This window comes from Notechis scutatus, chromosome 4 (genome assembly GCF_049901735.1).
Source record: "Notechis scutatus isolate UNSWTSFEM ecotype Mainland chromosome 4, rNotScu1.2, whole genome shotgun sequence".
In the NCBI taxonomy this organism is placed as follows: domain Eukaryota; kingdom Metazoa; phylum Chordata; class Lepidosauria; order Squamata; family Elapidae; genus Notechis; species Notechis scutatus.
Window position 1 is genome coordinate 12,056,483 of NC_142012.1, and position 20,821 is coordinate 12,077,303.

The window sequence follows — 20,821 nt, forward strand, 5'->3', positions numbered from 1 at the left end:
GCAACTGGATTGGACAACGGTGACTTAGGGGAGGGAGGGGGAAAACTTTTTCTTTTAATTAGGTGAAAGCTGCGGGAACTTTTAGAGTCGGCATTCACCAGTTGTGCCAATATGATGTATCCAATAAAACTTTGCCTGCCCTCGGAGTTCTCATTTCTATGGGTGCATTACTTGGAATGCTGACAAGTACATTCCAAGTTACGCTATATGCCACGTTATCCTATATTCCACATATATAACCGTTCCACTTGCATTTTCTTCTGTTGGCAACCGTTTTGCACCCCGAGGCTCACCTCATCTGTACTGGCTATTCGATGGGCCAGCTCCTTTAGATTTCTCATCATGCGCTCATCTCGAAAATCATACGGTAACATTTCCGTCCACTCCGCCAAGAGCTGCAGGATTTTGGGGGCAATCTTCCTTAACCGGCTCTGGAGAGGAAGTTTAAGTGAAAGAGACAGGCATATTGATTAGCCAAGATGACTGGGGGGAATCTCTTTTAAGTTGGGCAGAATTATAGGTTGTCATTATTGCATGCCAAGCTGTGTGGTAGGACGATGTTAAAGGAGGTTGGCAAATCAAAGAAAAAGGCAGATTCCACCCTTCTATTTAGTAAAAAAATAAAATCAAATACAAATTTAAACTACACCTCCCAAGCAAATGATTTCCCAACCTCTGCATGAACATTTACCCTGAGATAAATGTTTATTTATAGGTAAATGTATATTTACCTATAACTATTTATTTATTTACTATATTTATAAAATGTATTGGTCGCTCATCTTACCTCACGGTAACATTTACCTGAGGTAACTTACCTGAGTTTACCTGAGGTAAATGTTACCCTGAGGTAAGATGAGTGGCCAATACATTTTATAAATATAGTAAATAAATACATTTCAAGAGAAAGAGACGTCCAACCATACCTGCTTTCCCTACTGAATTGTTTTTACCATGAAGATTTTTTCTCCCTGAACATTACATTGGAATGAGTTTTCCTTTTAAAATAAATAAATCTATTTATTCTGTGTCCTGCATTTTGGGAATATATAGAAGTAAATAACAGAGATAACAAAATAACATAGCTGGAAGGGACCTTGGAGGTCTTCTAGTCCAACCCCCTGCCAGGCAGGAAACCCTATCTTGGCCTTCTCCTTTGTGACATTAATTGGGCCTCTCCAAATATCCTCTATCCAATGTGTCATTTTTTGCTGTGGTAAAATGTTCCTAATTCCCTTGATCCCTAATTCCATGAATCTAAATTTCTGCTTTTTGTCTTTCACACAGTCTTTCTGAGTTTTGTCTGTGTCCTTCTTAAAGTGGACCAAACACACAAATACTGGAGGTTAACTACTGGGAGTCCTCGAATTACAACCATTTGTTTAGCGGCCGTTCAGTTACAATGGCACTTAAAAAAAGTGACTTACAACTGGTCCACGCATTTACAACCATCATGAAATCAATGCAAAGCCAAGAAGGGGAGCCAGATTCATTTAACAACTGTGTGATTCACTTAACCTTGGTTAAAAAAGGTTGTAAAATCAGATATGACTCATGATCTGCCTTGCTTAGTAATGGAAGTATTTGTCCCAAATTGTGGTCATAAATTGAGGACTGCCTGTAAGCTGCACTACACCAGAGAACAGCCAGCTTCAATTTAATCAGGATCAAATTCCCTTATTCCATTTTTCCTTGGAATATTCCATTTTTCACTCAGAATCCATTGCCCATTCCAGGAATACAGGTAAGTCTCTGACTTATGACCACAACGAAGCCCAACATTTCTGTTGCTAAGCAAAACATTTGTTAAAATGAACTTTATTCCATTCTACGACCTTTTCTGCCACAATTGTTAAGTGAATCGCTGCAATTGTTAAGTTAGGAAGATGGTTGTTCAGTGAATCTGGCTTCCCCGTTGATTCTGCTGGTCTGGAGGTCGCAAAAGGGGACTCAAGAGGACACTGCAACGGTCGTAAATACGAGTCAGTTGCCAAGTGTCTGAATTTCGATCACATGACCACGGGGACGCTACAGGAATTATAAGTTTGGAAAACGGTCATAAGCAGTGATGGGATTCAAATATTTTTACCACCGGTTCAGTGGGCAAGGCTTGGTGGGCGCGCTTTGAATGCGTGCACACACTTTGCGTGGGCCATGTACCAAATGCGCACTTTGAGCAGGCGCAGAGGCATTCTAACTTGCCTCCTGCAAGCCTGCAGGATCCCGCTCGCTTCAGCAGCTGCCGCGCAACACTCTACTGTGCAAAGCAGCTGCGCTTCAAATTCAGAGGATAAAGGTGAGTATGGGAGCCCAGGCGGGCAGGTGGGCCCAACAGCAGAGTGGCAGAGAGAACAGGTTCGGTCTCTGCTGCTCATCGCCGCTACCGACTTGGCAGAACCGGGTCGAACCGGTCGAATACCACCACCGGTCATAAGTCATTTTTTTTACAGTGCCACTGTAACTTTGAACATTCACTAAACAAACTGTTGTAAGTCGAGGACTACCTCTACGTCTCTCTAGAAAAGGGGCGTCAAACTGGCAGCTTGCAGGTCAGATGCGTCATGCGCAGGCCACGCCCACCCCAGCTCTAGAATGTTTGATTTTGCACATCTGTACTGCCAATTCGGACAGGCACGATTGTCACTGGATCTCAGTGAATCCATACTGCAAGGCTGTTCTGAAAATAATAACAATAAAAAAAGAAGACTAGATTCACAAGAGTGAAAACCTCTTGAGGGGGAAAAAAAGGGGGTGGACCTATAAATTCAACTAGCCAGCATCATAAACACTTAGCCTCAATATATTTGGGTTTAAGATTCTCTCCTTTGGAGGAAGTTGAGTTTCTATCCTGTCTTTCTCCTCTGTACCCTTCCAGCTCTATTCTATTCTATTCTATTCTATTCTATTCTATTCTATTCTATTCTATTCTATTCTATTCTATTCTATTCTATTCTATTCTATTTTCTATTCCATTCCATTCTATTTTCTATTCTACTCTCTTTTGTACTCCTCTATTCTATTCTATTCTCTACATTCTATTCTACTTTCTATTCTATGTTCTACTCTACATTCTATTCTATTTTCTATTCTATTCTACTCTACTTTCTACTCTAATCTCTTTTCTACTCTCATTCTATTCTATTCTACTCTCATTTTATTCTACTCTCATTCTATTCTATTCTACTCTCATTCTATTCTCATTCTATTCTCATTCTATTCTCATTCTACTCTCATTCTACTCTCATTCTACTCTCATTCTACTCTACTCTACTCTACTCTACTCTATTCTATTCTATTTTATTTTATTCTATTCTATTCTATGTTCTATTCTACATTCTATTCTACTCTACATTCTATTCTACTCTACTCTTTTCTACTCTCTTTGCAATTCTACTCTATTTTCTATTCTACTCCACTCTACACTCCCTACTCTATTCCACGGGCCACAAATCCACCGAATCAGGGAGCCACTTACTTGATCAGCTGCAGAATCCGCTCGCCTCTGCTGCTCGGTGCAGAGATGGCAGACTTTTGCCATTAATTCATAAGGGTGTACAAAAAGCCGAGAGCTCAGCAAAAAAGTAAAGATGTATGTTCTCTGTAAACGAGAGAGAGAGGAAATAAACTTCACTGCTTATTGGTTCAGCTACTGTGCTGCAGAGGTGTTAAAATTTAATTGCACCAAACGCTACTCTCTGCTGAACCTGCTTAGAATACATCACATCCTGGTTGAATAAGGCAAGGTGGGGCAGTGACTCAGCTGTATGACAATCCTTATATCGAGTTGGGTGGACAGTTTTGACACTTGGTTTCTAACTAAAGTCATGCCTCTATTGCAGAGAAGGGCAACGATGGCCTCTTTACAACCTGTGGACTTCAACTCCCAGCATTCCCGAGCCAGCGTGGCTGACAAATTCTGCATTCAATAAATTTGGGCTTCATTTTATCATGGAGTGGACGCAGTGCAACTCGTCCTTGCAATTTTCCAACATGGAATTTCTGTTGCTTTAAGGGTCATCGACCAGTCAATCACAGGATGGAAAATTCCACCAGGCTTCCAGAGTTTGACCAACCCCTCATGAGTTATCCAGAAGGGTGTTATTCACTACATTCTACACTTCCGTGTGTGAGCATGAATCAGCTCGGTAAGGTAACAGGAGCGTTTTTTGAAAATATTGTGCAACTTATTTGAGTAATTAAACACCAGTGAAATTGAGCACATCATTTTCACCTGAAGGAAACCTAAGGCGGAAACAACCCTATCATTCATCACGTTCCTGAGGACCTGCTGTTTAGATCAAAGACAAATTAGAGATGAGTATCTATTTGCAAGTACTGCAGCTGGCTAGTACAAAGCATGAGTCAGCAATACGTATTCCCATCTGTTGGGCCCTCTACTTCACTGAAGTATGGTACCTGCAACCTCCAGAGAAATAATTAAAAGAAATGGGGCCAAATCACAAGAGATTGTTAAATTCCACATACTTGCATAGTTTTGAATCATGTCTGATTCTGGGGTCCATTAGTACAGAGGTCTCCAACCTTGGCAACTTTAAGACTTGTGGACTTCAACTCCCAGAATTCTCCAGCCAATTCTGGGAGTTGAAGTCCACAAGTCTTAAAGTTGCCAAGGTTGGAGACCTCTGCATTAGTAAGTCAACCACTCTATGACAAACTGCACAGTACATATTTCCTACTGAAAGCTAAGAGAAGACACACTGCAGCTTATGCTTATTACAGTCTAGCACAAAGAAAAAAAAATTCTCTACCTCTTTCAAGCCCTTTTGGTATGCCTCATGATTTGTGGGAAGAGGAAGGGGCTCGTGCTAAATTGAAAAAGAAGCATAAGCTGCATATAGTCAGCTCATATATAATTGATGTCATTAGGATTAATCCACGATTTAGACTCGTGAAAACTTGGAAAACTGCTCCTTTTGAAAAATTCAAGCTATGGATTCAAAAAAAAAAAAAAAAACTATTTTAGAAACTGTTTGCAATGAAGTTCCTAGCATCACCCAATTTTAGGACAAGAAAGCATCTGTGTGTTGTGTGGAAGAGGGTGGTTACTCTATTGTCCCCAGAATTACTTTGCAATAATTCCTGTGTGTGTGTAAGGAAGACATGACGGATGGAGCGCTTGAATTCCACCCAAAAGCAGACCAAACAGGCAGAAGAATTTGTTCTGGAAGATTTCAGTTTTTGAAGCATATGGAATGAAGATTTCTGAGAAGACACAACAATTGTTTCTTCAAATCACGAAGCAGTTCACATAACAAGAGATGGTTTCGATACGAACTGGGTGAAAGGAAAGTACTCAAATGGAATCAGCCGGCACTGATCAGACCTTGTTTGAAATTAGCAAAATAGATTTTGTAGTACTTTGAAGCCATCGCACAAAATGAGAAGATGCATCCAGTCTCAATTCTTCTTCTGAAACTTAAAACTAGCCTGGTGAGGTAGATTTTGCATCGGAAAAATATGATACTAATTCTAAAGCTGCGTTTGTCTTTATCTGGCCATTTCGATGATTTATATGGCTGACTTTGGCTGAATGTAAAAAGTGAAGTGGGGCCAACACTGCTTATTACAGAAAGACCTCATAATCACAGCTGCATTTTAGACAGGGAAGTAAAAAAGAAAAAGAAAAAAGTAACCATTTGTGTATTTTGCCAAGAAAATGGCATGAATGTGTGCCTGTATATCGCTAGGGACTGAGCTCAACTTGAAAGCGACTTAAGTGAGGTGCAAGGAGGACCAACCATTTTCTTCACCTCAAGTGGAAATCATGCCCCTCTCTTCTCGAAGACTGGAGGGGGGGATTCAAACTCAAGGCCTGGAGGCCAGATCTGGCCCCTTAGATCTCAAGGCCTGGAGCCCAGATCCGGCCCCTTAGATCTGGTTCGGGGGGGGCAATCCTGGAAACAGCGAGGGACTGGCCCGTGGGGCTTCTGCCAGCAAAAATGGAGTTCAAGGGGGCAGCCCTCCCAAGTTCCATTTTCACTGGCAGAGGGTTGCAGGAGGCCGTCCCAGCCAAAAACGGAGATCGGGAGCCCATTTTCGCTGGCCATAGGCGCCCCTGACACGAGTGATGTTGAGCTGGCCACGCCCATCCTGGACGCACAAACCACGCCCCCCCACATCAAATACAACCCTGATGCGGCCCTCAATGAAATCGAGTTTGACACTCCTAAGACAGTGCCCCCCCCCAACCTTTTGGACACCAGGGACCGGTTCCAGGGAGAAAGGTTTTTCCGTGGATTGGAGGAGGCATGATTTTGCAGGCTGCCTGCACCCCACAGATGGGGCTTTGCTTGTTTGCGTGGCCCGGTTTCTGGCACGCGGTGGATTGGTGCCAGTCCGCAGACCTGAGGTTGGGAACTCCTGCTGTAAGAGTCAGGAGAATGAGAGGCACCGATTCTGCATTCCAATCCGGATCAGGAAAAAAATGATCGTAGGATAAATCATCTTCCCAGCCCCTAAGATCATTTCCTCCTTGAAGGGGGCACAAGGGGAAAATACTTCTTTGCAAAGACGCCCAGCTGCTTCTGATCTGTCCAAGAGAAAGTTCAAAGAGACCACCTGCATCTGGTTTGATCTTCAATGCCAAACATCGATGTCCGCGGTGCGCATAGCAGCGCTGGCAAAAATATCCCTCGTCCAAGTGACGTGGAGAAAAAGAGAGAGGCAATCCAGGCACAACAACAACTCTTTGTGATATTTTCTCAAGAGCCAGGGATAGGTTGCTGCCTGGCTGGAAAACTCTCAATGCGTAAGGAAATGGGGGCGGGCGGGAGATGAAGTTACCACATCATGATAGTCTGGCTCATTTTCAGAGATGCTCAAAGCAGCTAAACCAAGAAAAAAAAACCCAAACTTTTGATTTTGGGTTTTGCCGATTTAGATAGGTTTGTTATTATAGAAGTGGCCAGTACGTATTATCATATAAGAGTAAAAAGTTGAGGTTTTATGTTAGTACCTTATTCTACTGCACCAAAGGAAGTCAATGGTTTTTTCCTTTCCTTTTCCAACCCACCATACATGTCTAATGAAGATTCTCAGTCATTCAGATCATGGTGCTTTTTCAAAAGGTAACTGGCCTTTCTTTGTTTTTTTTTCCTTGGAGAGATTTCACTTCTCATCCAAGAAGCTTCTTCAGTTCTGACAGAACTTCTGACAGTTCTATCAGAACTGAAGAAGCTTCTTGGATGAGAAGCAAAATGTCTTCAAGGAAAAAACAAAGAAAAAGGGGTGGTTGTCTTTTGAAAAAGCACTTTGGGATACCTTATCCTGCACTTCTCTCTCTTCCCCTTTTCCTCCCTTTTTTTCCCTTTGTACTTCCGTATTTTATATTTTGATAAACTAATAAAATACATTGTAGAAATTAAAAAAAGAAAAAGAAATACACTCTGAAGCTGGAGCTGGCAAGGCCTACTCTCTTAACTGTTCTCTCTAATGCAAATGCATTATGGCACCTTGCCATGCCTTCCACTTTTGACCCAGCAGGGTGAGAGGATTTAATTTGCAATTGGAGCAGACTTACATCTGGGTAGTAATCAAGAGTGGGCACCAAGTGCTGGATGAGAGCTTCCAAAGATCCTGACAGCAAATTGTTGTCATGGTAATACAGCCCTTCACAGCTGTCCTCTTTGGACTGGAACAGGTATCGGCTGTAGCCACTGCTGTCAAACATGGCTGCGAAGGGAGGCGTCTGGGGCATACTTTCCTGAGGAAAAACAACCACGAGAAAACATTAGAGTCAGTCAGATGGTTTAAGTTTAGTTTAGTTTTAGTTTATTGTCACTGCACCTCCTACAACGAAATCGAACACCATCTTCAGTGCACATCATGACTATGACCATGAAAATAAACACAAACACACATCCTTCACCCTTCACACATTGAACCGGAAACCCCCGACACCACACCAACACTGCACTATACACGGCACTATACACTGCACTATACAAAAGAGCTACTGCTCTGGGATAGAAGCTGTTTTTCAGCCTATTTGTCCTTGTTTTTATTATTCTATACCGCCTGCCTGATGGTAATAGTTCAAAAACAAAAAAAGGGTGCCCAGGATGAGATGGATCTTTCAGGATGTTTTGAACTTTCTTAAGGCAGCAGGAGCTATAAAGCTCTTCCAAAGAGGGGAAGAGGGCAACCCATGATCTTCTGGGCAATGACATCAACCCTCTGGAGTGCTGTTAAGGCTGTTGTCACAGTTTTTAGCCCAATCCTTTTATGGCTGAGAAGCCAGGAGACTTGGCCAACATGTGAGTCCCAAATTAATAAGGTCCAAGAACTATACAGGTACTCCTCAACTTACAATCATTCGTTTAGAGACCCAAGTTACAATACCACTGAAAAAAGTGACTTACGATCAATTTTTATATTTATGACTGTTGAAAGATCCCCGTGGTCACAGGATCAAAACTTGGGGGCATGTATTTATGGCAATTGCCCCGTCCTGCAGACAAATTCCTCGTGTGTCCAAATAACATATTCTAATTCTAAAATTCTAACAGGATCACTATTTGTGAATTTCCCAGCTGACAAGCAAAACCAATGGGAGAAGCCAGACTTTTGTGATGATCGCATGATTCACTTAACAACTGCAGTGAGATTCTGAACTAGGACCAAAAGGTCGTAAAATGGGGCAAAACTCACTTAATTGTCGTGGTTTGCAACAGAAATATTGGGCTCAACTGCTGTCATAAGTCGAGCTGTATTATGAATTCTGGTCTAGATCTGTAGGATTGCGGCTGTGGTTATTATTCAGCTTGATTACATGCCATCAACTGGTCATAAAAAATGACAAGATCCAACAAAAACATCAAGCAAATAGTTCTTTGAGATCATGATCTGTATAACTAATTTTTTATTATGATAATTTATATTATTATATCAGGTTTCTCCAGGAATGGAAATCTGGATGAACTAATGTTACACTGACTTATCTATTTTTATCAGCTCTCAAAGGAAAGAATAGAGCCATCGGTCCTTGCTTAAATCATATTGCATAAGTTACGATACCTGAGTTGTACCTAAATTTTTAGGTCAGAGGTAAGCTTGTTGAGGGATTATGTTACACTCTGGGGGGAAAACTCAGGTGGCTTCTTTCAACTATGTGGCTTTGCAAAGTTCAACTCACAATTCAAAAGAAATTGTGCAAAACACTCCAAGTTTGCCCTCTTCAAAATACCTTCCAAGTGGCCAAAACAAATTGTTTTCCTTCCGAACAGCTGTTTTGCTCTCAATAGAATAGAATAGAATAGAATAGAATAGAATAGAATAGAATAGAATAGAATAGAATAGAATAGAATTCTTTATTGGCCAAGTGTGATTGGACACACAAAGAATTTGTCTTGGTGCAAATGCTCTCTCAGTGTACATAAAAGAAAAGATACATTTGTTAAGAATCATAAGGTACAACACTTAATAGTCATAGGGTACAATAATCAATCAAATCATACTAGGAAACAGTCAATATAAATCGTGAGGATACAAGCGACAAAGTTACAGTCATGCAGTCACAAGTGGGAGGGGATGGGTGATGAGAAGATTAATAGTAAGTAGTAAGAAGTAATAGTAATGCAGACTTTGTAAATAGTTGAACAGGATTGAGGGAATTATTTGTTTAGCAGTGAGTGTGTTTGGGGAAAAACTGTCCTTGTGTCTAGTTGTTCTGGGGTGCAGTGCTCTATAGAATCGTTTTGAGGGTAGGAGTTGAAACAGTTTATGTCCGGGATGTGAGGGGTCTGTAAATATTTTCACAGCCCTCTTTTTGTCTCATGCAGTATACAGGTCCTCAATGGAAGGCAGGTTGGTAGTAATTGTTTTTTCTGCAGTCCTAAATGCCATTTGACTCCAAATAACTCCACACACGGAGAACTCTTGGAATATCAAAATGAAGTCTGTGCCTGTCTTGTTGGGTTGCAGAGCCAAACCAGACAGTTATAGAGGTGCAGATGACAGACTCAATGATTCCTCTGTAGAACTAGATCAGCAGCTCCTTGGGCAGTTTGAGCTTTCTGAGCTGGCGCAGAAAGAACATTCTTTGTTGTGCTTTTTTTATGACGTTTTTTATGTTAGGTGTCCATTTTAGGTCAGTAGAGTATTTCAAAACGAACACAGTTTGCATATCGTTGCAGTACATTAAATTCTACTACCAATCGAGTCAAATCACAGATATACCAGAGAAGTTGTGCAAACTGTATTTATATAGTGTCATGTTGCAGGTATCCCATTGTGAGAACATATCCCGATGCCAATGTTTAGAAAATCAAGTTTTTCCAGAAGCACCAGCTCATGTAACTAAAGCTACAAGCTGTGCTTAGGGAAGGAAATATTCTGAAGATGTGCAATATTAACAAGGAACACAGCAGTGGTAATCCTCTGTTGTAAGCAGTAAATAAAATATGAGCGCGTGGCACATTTTTGCTAAAGTACAGCATAATAGAGCTCTTGTACCGCATTAGGATCTCAGAACAAACATTGTTTCTCTTTCCATAAATTCTTGAAATTTCCTCCCATCTCTGGCCAAAATAAAAATGATATTACTGTTCCTAACAAAATACCGCAATTCAAAACAACCAATGACATGACGAGGCTAGAACTTGGTTGATAATTGTAGACTCTCTCAAATCAAGGCTAACTCCTAGGGAAAACATGGTCACAACTACTGTACAGAGTGCTTTTGCAACAGGTGTTCCTCTACTTATGACAACATTTGGAATCGGAATTTTGATTGTAAGTCGTTACAGTCGTAGTTTAAGACACAATGTGACTAGATCAGACCAACACCAAAGGACATTTATTGCTCGGGTGTATGCATAGGAATCTACTCAACTAAAGATTAGCACTATTTTGGTGCTATATAAGGGCCAATGGAATTCAAGAGGGGTTGGAATTCGTCTGTTTGTGGCTACATAGAGATTCAAGGCTGATTCCTCTTTTGACTCCTTCCACAGCTCTGCCACTCCTTCTCCTACAGCAGGTGTGTCAACCTGGCGGCCCTCATGCCGGATACGGCCTGCGTAGCCCCCCCCCCAGCTCTGCAAAGGAGAAAAATGTGAAGTTATGTCACGTGACGGCAATGTGACGCCGCGAGTTTGATACCTGTGTCCTACAGGCATACACAACTGGCAAAAAATCAGGGGCACAAATAATTTTAGGGGAAAAGAGGGCAACCCCAGGCTGGTTGCAAATCCTATTTAATCCAAATTTCCCCCAATCTGGTGCCCCCCCAGTTGCGTTAAAGTTTCAACTCCCATTTTCCCTAGCCTACCACTGAACATTGATTTTCTCCGCAAATCTACATGCAATTTTGCACACTCTCGAAGAGTGTGCACAACTCATGACCTTCTTACTCATCTTACAGGGCCATGTCACAGCCATGCAGCAGAAAGAATGAATCAGCAATCCACCAGGAGCTTCTTCAAACATTTCACTCATAGAGTGCTCACTTACCTCTAGAGGTCAGTTAGGTTAAAATGCCATATAACAGGCATTTAATCTAAGATCAAAACAGTAAATCAGACAGGTCCCTATCTAAAGCAGGAGCATCCAACCCTGGCAACTTTAAGACTTATGGACTTCAACTCTCAGAATTTTCCAGCTAGCCATGAATTCTGGGAGTTGAAATCCACAACTCTTACATTTGCCAAGGTTGGACACCCCTGATGTAAAGAATTGAATTCAATAAGAATAGAGCTGGAAGATATCTTAGAAGTCTTCTAGTCCAACCCCCTGCCCAAGCAGGAGACCCTATATAATTTCAGATAAGTGGCTATCTAGTCTCTTCTTAAAATCCTCCAGTGAAGCACCCATATCTTCTGAAGGCAAAGCTGTTCCACTGGTTGATTGTCCTCCCTGTTAGGAAGTTTCCAAGTTGTTTCTCTCCTTGATGAGTTTCCATCCATTGTTTCTTGTCTTGCCTTCTGGTGCTTTGGAAAGTAAGTTGATCCCTCTTCTTTGTGGCAGCCCTTTCAAATACTGGAATATTGCTATCATGTCACCCCTAATCCTTCTCCTCTCTAGACTGGTCATATCCAGTTCCTGCAACCGTTCTTTAGACGTTTTAGTCATATAAAGACAAAATGGATGTTCTCATCTCCAGGCCTTTAATCATCTTAGTTGCTCTTCTTTGCACTTTTTCCAAAGTTTCAACATCTTTTTTTTGTAATGCGGTGGCCAAAACTGGCGGCAGTATTCCAAGCGTGGTCTTACTAAGGATTTATAAAGCGGTACTAACACTTCACTAAGGATCAGGAGTTTCCAAAGTTTGGAACCGACTGATGAGGAAGAGGAGGAACAGCTGGGTCCAGTGCCTGATGCACAGATAAGCAGAAGGCAGAGGAGAGGAGAGCAGTGGAAATCTGTGGGCTGGTCCTTGAGACGGAAGAGCCACCACTGCTAGCGAAGCCCCATTCTAGCTCTGGGGATAAAAGGCAGGGGGCAGAGATGAATAGTTGTGGCAGACAACTATTTATCTCCCTGTTGGACAGACTTATTAGCCTGCATTGAAAGAGAAACTTTTTGCTAGCGATGCTGGTGCTCCTAATAAAGGAATCACTGATTTAAAATACAGAGGGTTTGACGTGTTTGGGGAGCTGGGTCAGAACAGAATAGGTATAAGTCGAGGACCACCTGTCCCTGATCTTCTGCTGGAAGAAATAGCCTTCCGGGTTCAGTTCCAAGTGGGGAAGAAAGACACTGGAAACATGGTGACTGCTTGGAAAGATGGTTTAATGGTGGACAAGATCACATGCCTTGGGTGAAGAAAGAAGGACTGATATGCTGAGTGCAATTGTTTCATATCCTCTGTTGGGATTTGAATTTGAGCTTGCGTTCTGATTGGTTGTCAGACTCCCATGGGGCCATGCAGGGGCAACTCTGTAGGCTGTCCTGAGTCCCAGGCTTGGTTGAGCCTTGCTGGGTGATGATGTAATAAAAGGGCTTTGGGCAATTCTTATTTTAGCTTTACCTGGAGATCTTTGTTATGTAAAATAGACTGGCCTAGGCCAAAGTAATGACCCATTAGCAGAGGTGAGTTTCTGCCTCTCTGAGTTTATACTTTTCTTTTTAGGGGAAATATTCTGCTTTTTTAGTATATCCCCAAATATTTCATTTTCCTAAGAAAGGGATAGGTTTAAACTTCCGACACTTCCCAAGGTTTTCTAGCTACACGTACACCTGGGTTGTACCCTTTTCCTAAGCACATATGGGGATGCACATGTAACCCCCTTATCCCAGGCACACTTGCCACTCCCCCAATTAAGCAGACACAATCTCCTAAATGGCAAGCCTCATTTGGGCAGGCCAGCTGCTGGCAACACAGCCTTGGCAAACCGTGCGCCCCATAAAGTGCCTGAATGCTCTCCCCCTCTTCCCTCCCAGCCATTATGCCATATCTGTCTTCTTACGGGGGACCAGCCGCGAGGTGAAAGGTGAAAATAAACTTCTCCGAGCATCAATGAAAACCAAGGAAAGACAGGCTGGGAAAACACCTGATTTTTTTTTTATTTTTTTTTGAAAAGCCAGAGCTAATGGGGCAGCCTACAGAGAAATCTGCTGGGGTGTTTTTTTTTTGGCCTCCATCTGTCCACTCAGTGGCACACAAAGCATTTGCAGTAGGAGTAGAGAAGCTATTAAGTTATTAGCCAGATTCCTAGGGACATTTTAAATACCACCCACCCACCCACCCCCCCAAAAAAGGAAAAACACAGCCATGCACAAAGAATTCAAAAGGCTGGCTTGCTTCTGGCAGCAGCTCAGAACAGAGGAAGCTTTCAAAAGGCCCCATTCTCCTCCCCAAGGATGCAGCCAGTAAACAATAAGAGAAAGCAAAACTTGGCCCTACAGGGAATAGAGGACAAGCAGAGGGGAGCCTTCCCACCCTGTGGACACACACACACACACACACACACACACACCCCTTCCCTTCTGCTAATCCCTCTTTTCAAAATGCCAAAGGAGATTTGCATGAAAATAAGGGAAGGCAGCAGGCAAAAGATCTTGAAAAAGTCACATTGATCCCTGGGAGCAGCTGTTCAACCAGGGGGATTGGATTCTTCCCTGCGCAAAATAGGTCAGGGGGGGCCTCTGAAGGAAAGCCTTCCACGTGCCATAACAGATGAAGGAAAGCCATGGGGGGGTTAATGCAGCAAAACTAGGACCCTTAAGAAAGATCCTAGAAAGAAACTGGAAGGAACCAGTCTGAGAATGCTTTGGAAGGAAAAGATACCGTGTTTCTCATATAATAAGGCCGGGTCTTATTTTTTTTTGAGCCCCGAAAAAATGGCTAGGTCATCTTTTCGGGGGTGACTTAATTCCCCCCCTTGCATCTTCGGATGGGCGGGCGGCGATGGCTTGGATGTTGACCTCAGCATTGGTGGGGCACTTCGTATTGGGGTCAACGCAGGCAGCACCATATCAAAAGTAACAAAAGTACTTCCTAATGGCAAGCCCCCCCACCATTCCCCCCCCATTTTGCATGTTTTAATATAGGCCCTAATTTGGGGGGAGGGGCTTAATTTCATTTCATGCCTATAAAACATGCTGGGACTTCCTATTGGGGGAGGCCATATTGTTGGAGAAACAGGGTACTTAAAGAAAATTTTAAAAAGAGCGAGGGAGAGGGAGAGAAAGAAAGGGAGGAGGAAGAGGTAATGTAGAAATTAATAGAGGAGAATATTTGCAGGTCAGGGATGAATTGCATGGTCCTTGGTGCTTTCTGAGCTTGGTTCTTTCTTTGCCTGCAGACATTTCTTTACACAACCAGGTAACATCATCAGGTGCAAGGGAGTGTGGAGTTTCCTCCCCAAACAGTAGCTTTCACTGCCTGTGTTGGCGGGTGTGTGGGTTTTCTCTTTGATTAGGATTTTTTTTGTTGCTTGATTGTTTGTCTGGTATTAATCCCTGCTTATCTGGGTGTAGGCTGTTGGAGAAGTTGTGTTCTGGTCTTTTTATTTCCTTCTTAGCTTTTATTTAGATTTTTAATTGTCTCTGATGATGTTACTTAGTTGTGTCATGAAACATCTGCACAAAAACAACCCAGCTCAGAGAACACCAAGGACCCCTCGATTTAGAAATAGATCAATTCTTAGATGTGTCTATCTGGTGCGCTGGAGATTAAAAGGAAAAACAAACCACAATAAAAGCAGTCCCAGATAAACCCAGCCAAGAGTAAAAATAATGCCATGTATAAAATCGAAGGAAAACCCTCCACGAGTCAACCAGGTAGAGATCTGAAGGTGCTAAAAGCCCTCCTTGAAATGGTTAAGGGTAGTTCCTAAGAGTTTCCCACCCATCTATCCCCATGGCAAGGCATACAAACCTGCTCCTGCCCCTTAGCTGACTTGTCCCTGCCTACCAGAACCCACATCTTCCAAACAATGGTTAAGTGAAGGCATTAAGAGATGGTGGCCCATATAGGATGTATGAACCAATCCACGGGTGAATTCACATATTATCCAAGCCAAATATTCTACGCTGCCACTTACGTATAACATCCCAAAACTGTTCTGACCCCAGGCTTCGTAAACCGTAATTATCCACAAATTTGTTTTAAAAACAAAACCTATTTTATTGCAACGCTGGGAATTGTTTTCATTCCCAGCCAGAATTAATCTCAAACAGTCCCCCCCCCAAGATAAGCACACACCTTTCAGCTCTGTGAAGTGCTGCCAAAAACAGAAATATCAAATGAACTAGAAAAGAAACCAACCAAAGTACAATAAAAACCCACCGAACTACAAAGAGCTTCAAGGATGACCCGGAACCGATCAAACTACTTTGCTTCCTGCAAACGTTTCGTCATCTTGGCCTGACTTTTATCCGTTATGGGAGGGGCAATCACCTCCCAGCCTTACTCCCGAGTCACCCCTTTTGTCTCAGCTGCTCTCGCCTTCTAGCAGCTCTGTGCACACGTGCACTGGGAACAGGCTCCCCTGGCTCATCTGCCTCACTGCTACCAGACTCCAAAGGCTCTGAAGACAGCACCCCATTCCCAAATGGTCCTGGCCCCATCTCTGCATTGGACGCAGGACCCTCGTCCCGAGTCCTCTCCAGACTCCCTGACTGGTCCCCTTTCTTCCCCTCTGTCCAACTCCGCTGCCATCTGCACCGTCTGCCGACGAACCACAACACAAACCAGTTAATACAGGTAGTCCTCAACTTACGACCACAACTGAGCCCAACATTTGTGTCATTAAGTGAGTCTCTTGCCCCATTTTGCGACTTTTCTTAACACATCTGTTAAGTGAATCCCTGCTGCTGTTGAATTAGTTAACACGGTTGTTAAGTGAACCTGGCTTCCCATTGAATCCGCTAGTCGGAAGGTCACAAAAGACTATCCCATGACCCCGGGACACTGCCACCATCATAAATATGCACCATGGGGATGCTGCAATGGTCATAAGTGTGAAAAATGGTCATAGGTACCACTTTTTTCAGTGCCATTGTAACTTTGAGTGGTCACTAAACGAACGTAAGTCGAGGACTTCCTGTAGAATGTGTCAGGGTTTCTTCAATGATGATGGTGTATCTTGTTTATTCACCATGGTTGGTTACTGTGAGGACTGCACCGTGCTTCATTTGAAATAGACCAATGTTTCCCAACCTTGGTGACCTTTACGATGTGTGGACTTCAACTCCCAGAATTCCTGGGCTAGCCATCCTGCCTCAGGAATTTTGGGAGTTGAAGTCCACAGGTCATAAAAGTTGCCATAATTGCTGACCCCTCTGCTGGAAGGACTCACATACAGCACTATCATCCTCCAAAGACCCTGGAAAAATTCAGCCAGCTCTTTATTTTGTTACAAAGGAAAAGCTCAGGTGATTTATGGACTGAATTAATTGGAAAGGCCTACACAATAGATCTGAGAATATCCAAAACCAAGCAAGACATGCCCTAACTCATGGGGTGCGTAGCCATCTGAGGCCGGTGTCTTACCAACTCATTATTTATGACCAAGCAGCTGGCAAGGAAGCCAGTTTCAAACAATAGGCCATCTTGAAGCAAAGGCACGAGCTTCACATCTGCATTTTCTGCCTATTATCTCCATTCGGATCCCTGATGTTGACTTTATTTGGTTCCTTCTTTGAACCCAAAGTGGAAAGATTTCTAAGGGGTTGAGAACTCAAGTTACCCTAAACAGCAGCTTGTTTTAACTAGTCTCCATAGTAGATATTATTGGCAGCTCAGGGTTGAACTGATGATGTCGCCTAGTTTGGTAATGAAATGTCTGCAAGAAAACCACCAAGCTCAGAGAGCACCAAGGACTGCACAGTTTAACTCGTCTGTTGACTAAAATTGTCTGCATTTATACAAGATGCTAAGCCAAACAAATCAACTATATTCAGCTTGTGCATCTAAGCCAAGGGTCTTCAAACTTGACAGCTTTAAGACTTGTGGACTTCAACTCCCAGAATTCCTGAGTTAACATGACTGGAGGAGGAATTCTGGGAGTTGAAGTCCACAAGTCTTAAAGCTGTCAAGTTTGAAGACCCCTGATCTAAGCAGAAGTAAATCCTGCAAAATTAATGAGAACGCTTCCAATATCTGGAAATATCTGGCAGATATTTCTCTCTCTGGGTACACTGAGAATATATCTGCTGAATGAAACTCCGCATTGGTGACAGGAAAGGCATCCGGCCATTAAAACACTCTACTAGCTCCATTCAGTTGCTCAGACTCCACCTGGCAAGGGAGTATGGGGTCGTTAAATGAAGATGATGATGATCAGCTGAATGATAAGATAATGTTTTATTGTCCTTTTTTTTGGTGAACACACATTAAATGCTCTGTAAGGAATGAACACACACGAGAAGCCACACATTCCGTTTTTTGCAGAATTCTATCTCTTACTATATTTGCAACTACTGCTAATCAAAGCTACTGTCGGGCTAATATGCCGAATATGCCTCGCAGCAAGTCAGCTGGCCATGTCACCTTATCTCCGCTGCTGCCGGATCTGTATTTCTGCTTGTGTGCTGGCAGATGGCTTTGGAGTGACTCAGCAGAGCCGAGGACGGATTCTGCAACAACTGCGGGGCTGCAGGATGGATTCTGCAACAATTGCGGGGCTGCTGGAACCGACTATTGATGTGGTGCATATTGTTAAAGGGGGTTGGGGCACATATAGGTGGTAATTAGGACTTAGGTTAAAACATGGTGAAGGTGGCACCAGGTGGGGATCAGTTAGTTAGGGTCGGAATAGGGTAGGGATGTAGACATGTTATAGCAGGGGTGTCCAACCTTGGCAACTTTAAGACTTGTGGACTGGTTGAGGAATTCTGGGAGTTGAAGTCCACAAGTCTTAAAGTTGCCAAGGTTGGACAGCCCTGTGTTATAGGGTTAATAGCATTTAGGGATAATGGGTTAGGCGTGGCCAGAATTAGAACTGTGTATAGGCCTGGGTGTGGTGGGGTGTGTCTCATAATAATGGTGATAAAAGGAAAAGGAACAAACTCAAACCCAACTCTAACCTTTCCTGGCTTTAAGCCATTCTTGCCTGATTAGAGCATTTGTTGTTTTGATGCTATATTGAATAAACCATCGTTGTCCTAAAGAGGAGCTGGAGTTTGGATTCATTTAAAGACAAATCTTCAATACTCCAGGACTGGCTGAGAGCTACTTAAAACTCTGGTTTGCTTTTAAAAGGTCTGCCTCAGAGGCCTGATTCACCTGAAATCCCTCACTCTAGCCAGAAGATGAGCAATTCATGCTCATTCAAATTAAAAAAAAAAAAACCCAGTTCATTCTTAGCTTGGCATTAGGTGTGAAGAATGTCACTGCTCCCATCACTAATTAAATGATCCTACGTGGCCAGATTTTAAAAATTCTCATTAAGAAGGGGAGTGGTAAATTTTTAAGAGCCTACTTCTTTAAAATGTTTTTTTAATGTTAATATTTTTTTAAAGCTGGAGAACTATTCTATAGATCAGCAGCCCTCAAACCTTTGGGCACCAGGGAGGGGCTACCACAGAGAGGAGGGGGTCAAGCTGTTTTCCAAAGTACCTGACGGCCAGGCAAGGAATAATGGATGGAAACTGATCAAGGAGAGATTCAACCTGGAAATGAGGAGGAATTTTCTGACAGTGAGAACAATCAACCAATGGAACAGACGTTGCCTTCAGAAATTGTGGGCGCTTCATCACTGGAGGCTTTCAAGAAGAGACTGGACTGCCTTCTGTCAGAAATGGCATAGGGTCTTCTGCTTGGGCAGGGGGTTGGACTAGATGACCTACAAGGTCCCTTCCAACTCTGTTAATCTAATCTAATTTTCTGGTTCTGTGGAGAGAGTTTTTTCCGTGGACCAGAGGGGACGTGGTTTCATGTGCTGCCTGCATGCCACGGATGGGCTTTGCTTGTTTGCGTGGACCAGTTTCTGGCCTCCCATGGCTCACTGCTGCTGCTCCACAGACTGGGGACTGAGGACCCCTCCTATAGATGTCTTGCTTGGACAACATATAGGCTGCTGAGCTCTCCTTTTCTCATCCCCATTAATTCTGCCTTAAAAAAAAACAAGGAAATATTTTAAAGATGTATTGTAGTGAAACCTTTGCAACAATCCGGTTGAAATTTTGCAGGATTAGTGGCAGCCTCTAAGGTGTTTGCCTTCCCTATCATTTTCGCCCCATTCTGCCAAACAAACAAGAAATGAAACCCTTGAAAGCATTCTGACATATTCCCTTCAGAGCTTATTGTTGAATCTTCCATTAAACTGGATCAATTCGACTCTAATCCTATCACCTCTGAATAGCAGAATTGAAACAAATCCTAGCTGACTCGCACAATACTGTGATTCCTCTTGTCTTCTGGCAGGACCTTGGCAATACTAGGCATGTGGTTCTTATGGAAGTGGGGATCACCCCGAGAAAAGCACCAAAACAGAGGGGTGGGAGAGTCCTAAAGGAAGAGCCACTGGAGCAGGAAGCAAAAGGCTTTCGGTATTCTTTTGCAAAAAAGGAAAGTGGCAATTTCAATTCTGGGCTGTGTCTGCTCCTTTGCTAAGATAAAACTTCCGTTTTGCTTTTTTTTACAAAAAATAAAATAGGAAAACAAGGATGAAAATGCAAAACATTGTATCGTGTCAATCCGGGGCTCTCCAAACTTGGCAACTTTTAAGATTTGTGGACTAACTCCCAGAATTCCCCAGCTAGTGGGGAATTCTGGGAGTTGAAGTCCACAAGTCTTAAAAAGTTGCCGAGTTTGTGGAGAGCCCCGATGTAAATAATCCAAAACTCTCAAAAATACACATGCCCTGGGTACCCACAGCCATAACTCTTATGGGTTTGGTGAATCTGTACCCTCATGATATTTCTGTAGGTTAGTGAAAAGCAATGTAAAGATGAATTTCCAGCTGCACTAAGATAGCATGAAGATTCAAGGAGTTTAAGGATGAAAGAAAGAAAACATACCAAGTTTATTTATCTAATTTACATCCCACCTTTATTATTTTGATAAATAACTCAAGGCCACGGACATACTTAATACTCCCTTCCTCCTCATGCATGTAGTCCTTTGACTTACAACAGTTCGATTAAGCGATCGATCCAAATTACAACCACACTGAAAAAAGTGACTTAGGACTGTTTTTCACACTTACAACGGTTGCAACATCAAAATTCAGACGCTTGGCGAGTGACTCATATTTATGACAGTTGTAGTGTTCCGGGATGATGTGTTCCACTTTTGTGACCTTCTGACAAGCAACGTCAATATAGAAGCCCAGATTCACTTAACCACCGTGTTGCTAACTTAACCACTGCAGGGATTCACTTAACCACTGTGGCAGGAAAGGTTGTAAAATGA

General features: G+C 42.7%; 1 protein-coding gene across 1 annotated transcript in view; it reads right to left on the bottom strand.

Moving 5' to 3' along the window:
- The window catches only part of RASGEF1B (RasGEF domain family member 1B), a 50,959-nt gene that overhangs the window by 20,781 nt on the left and 9,357 nt on the right, over positions 1 to 20,821 (bottom strand). Inside the window, exons 2-4 of the mRNA XM_087962760.1 lie at positions 7,541 to 7,723; positions 3,476 to 3,598; positions 294 to 431 (exon numbers count right to left, since the gene is read on the bottom strand). Of these exons, the coding sequence (XP_087818886.1) occupies positions 294 to 431; positions 3,476 to 3,598; positions 7,541 to 7,717 (438 nt within the window). The 5' untranslated portion in view covers positions 7,718 to 7,723. The remainder of the gene's footprint in view (positions 1 to 293; positions 432 to 3,475; positions 3,599 to 7,540; positions 7,724 to 20,821) is intronic.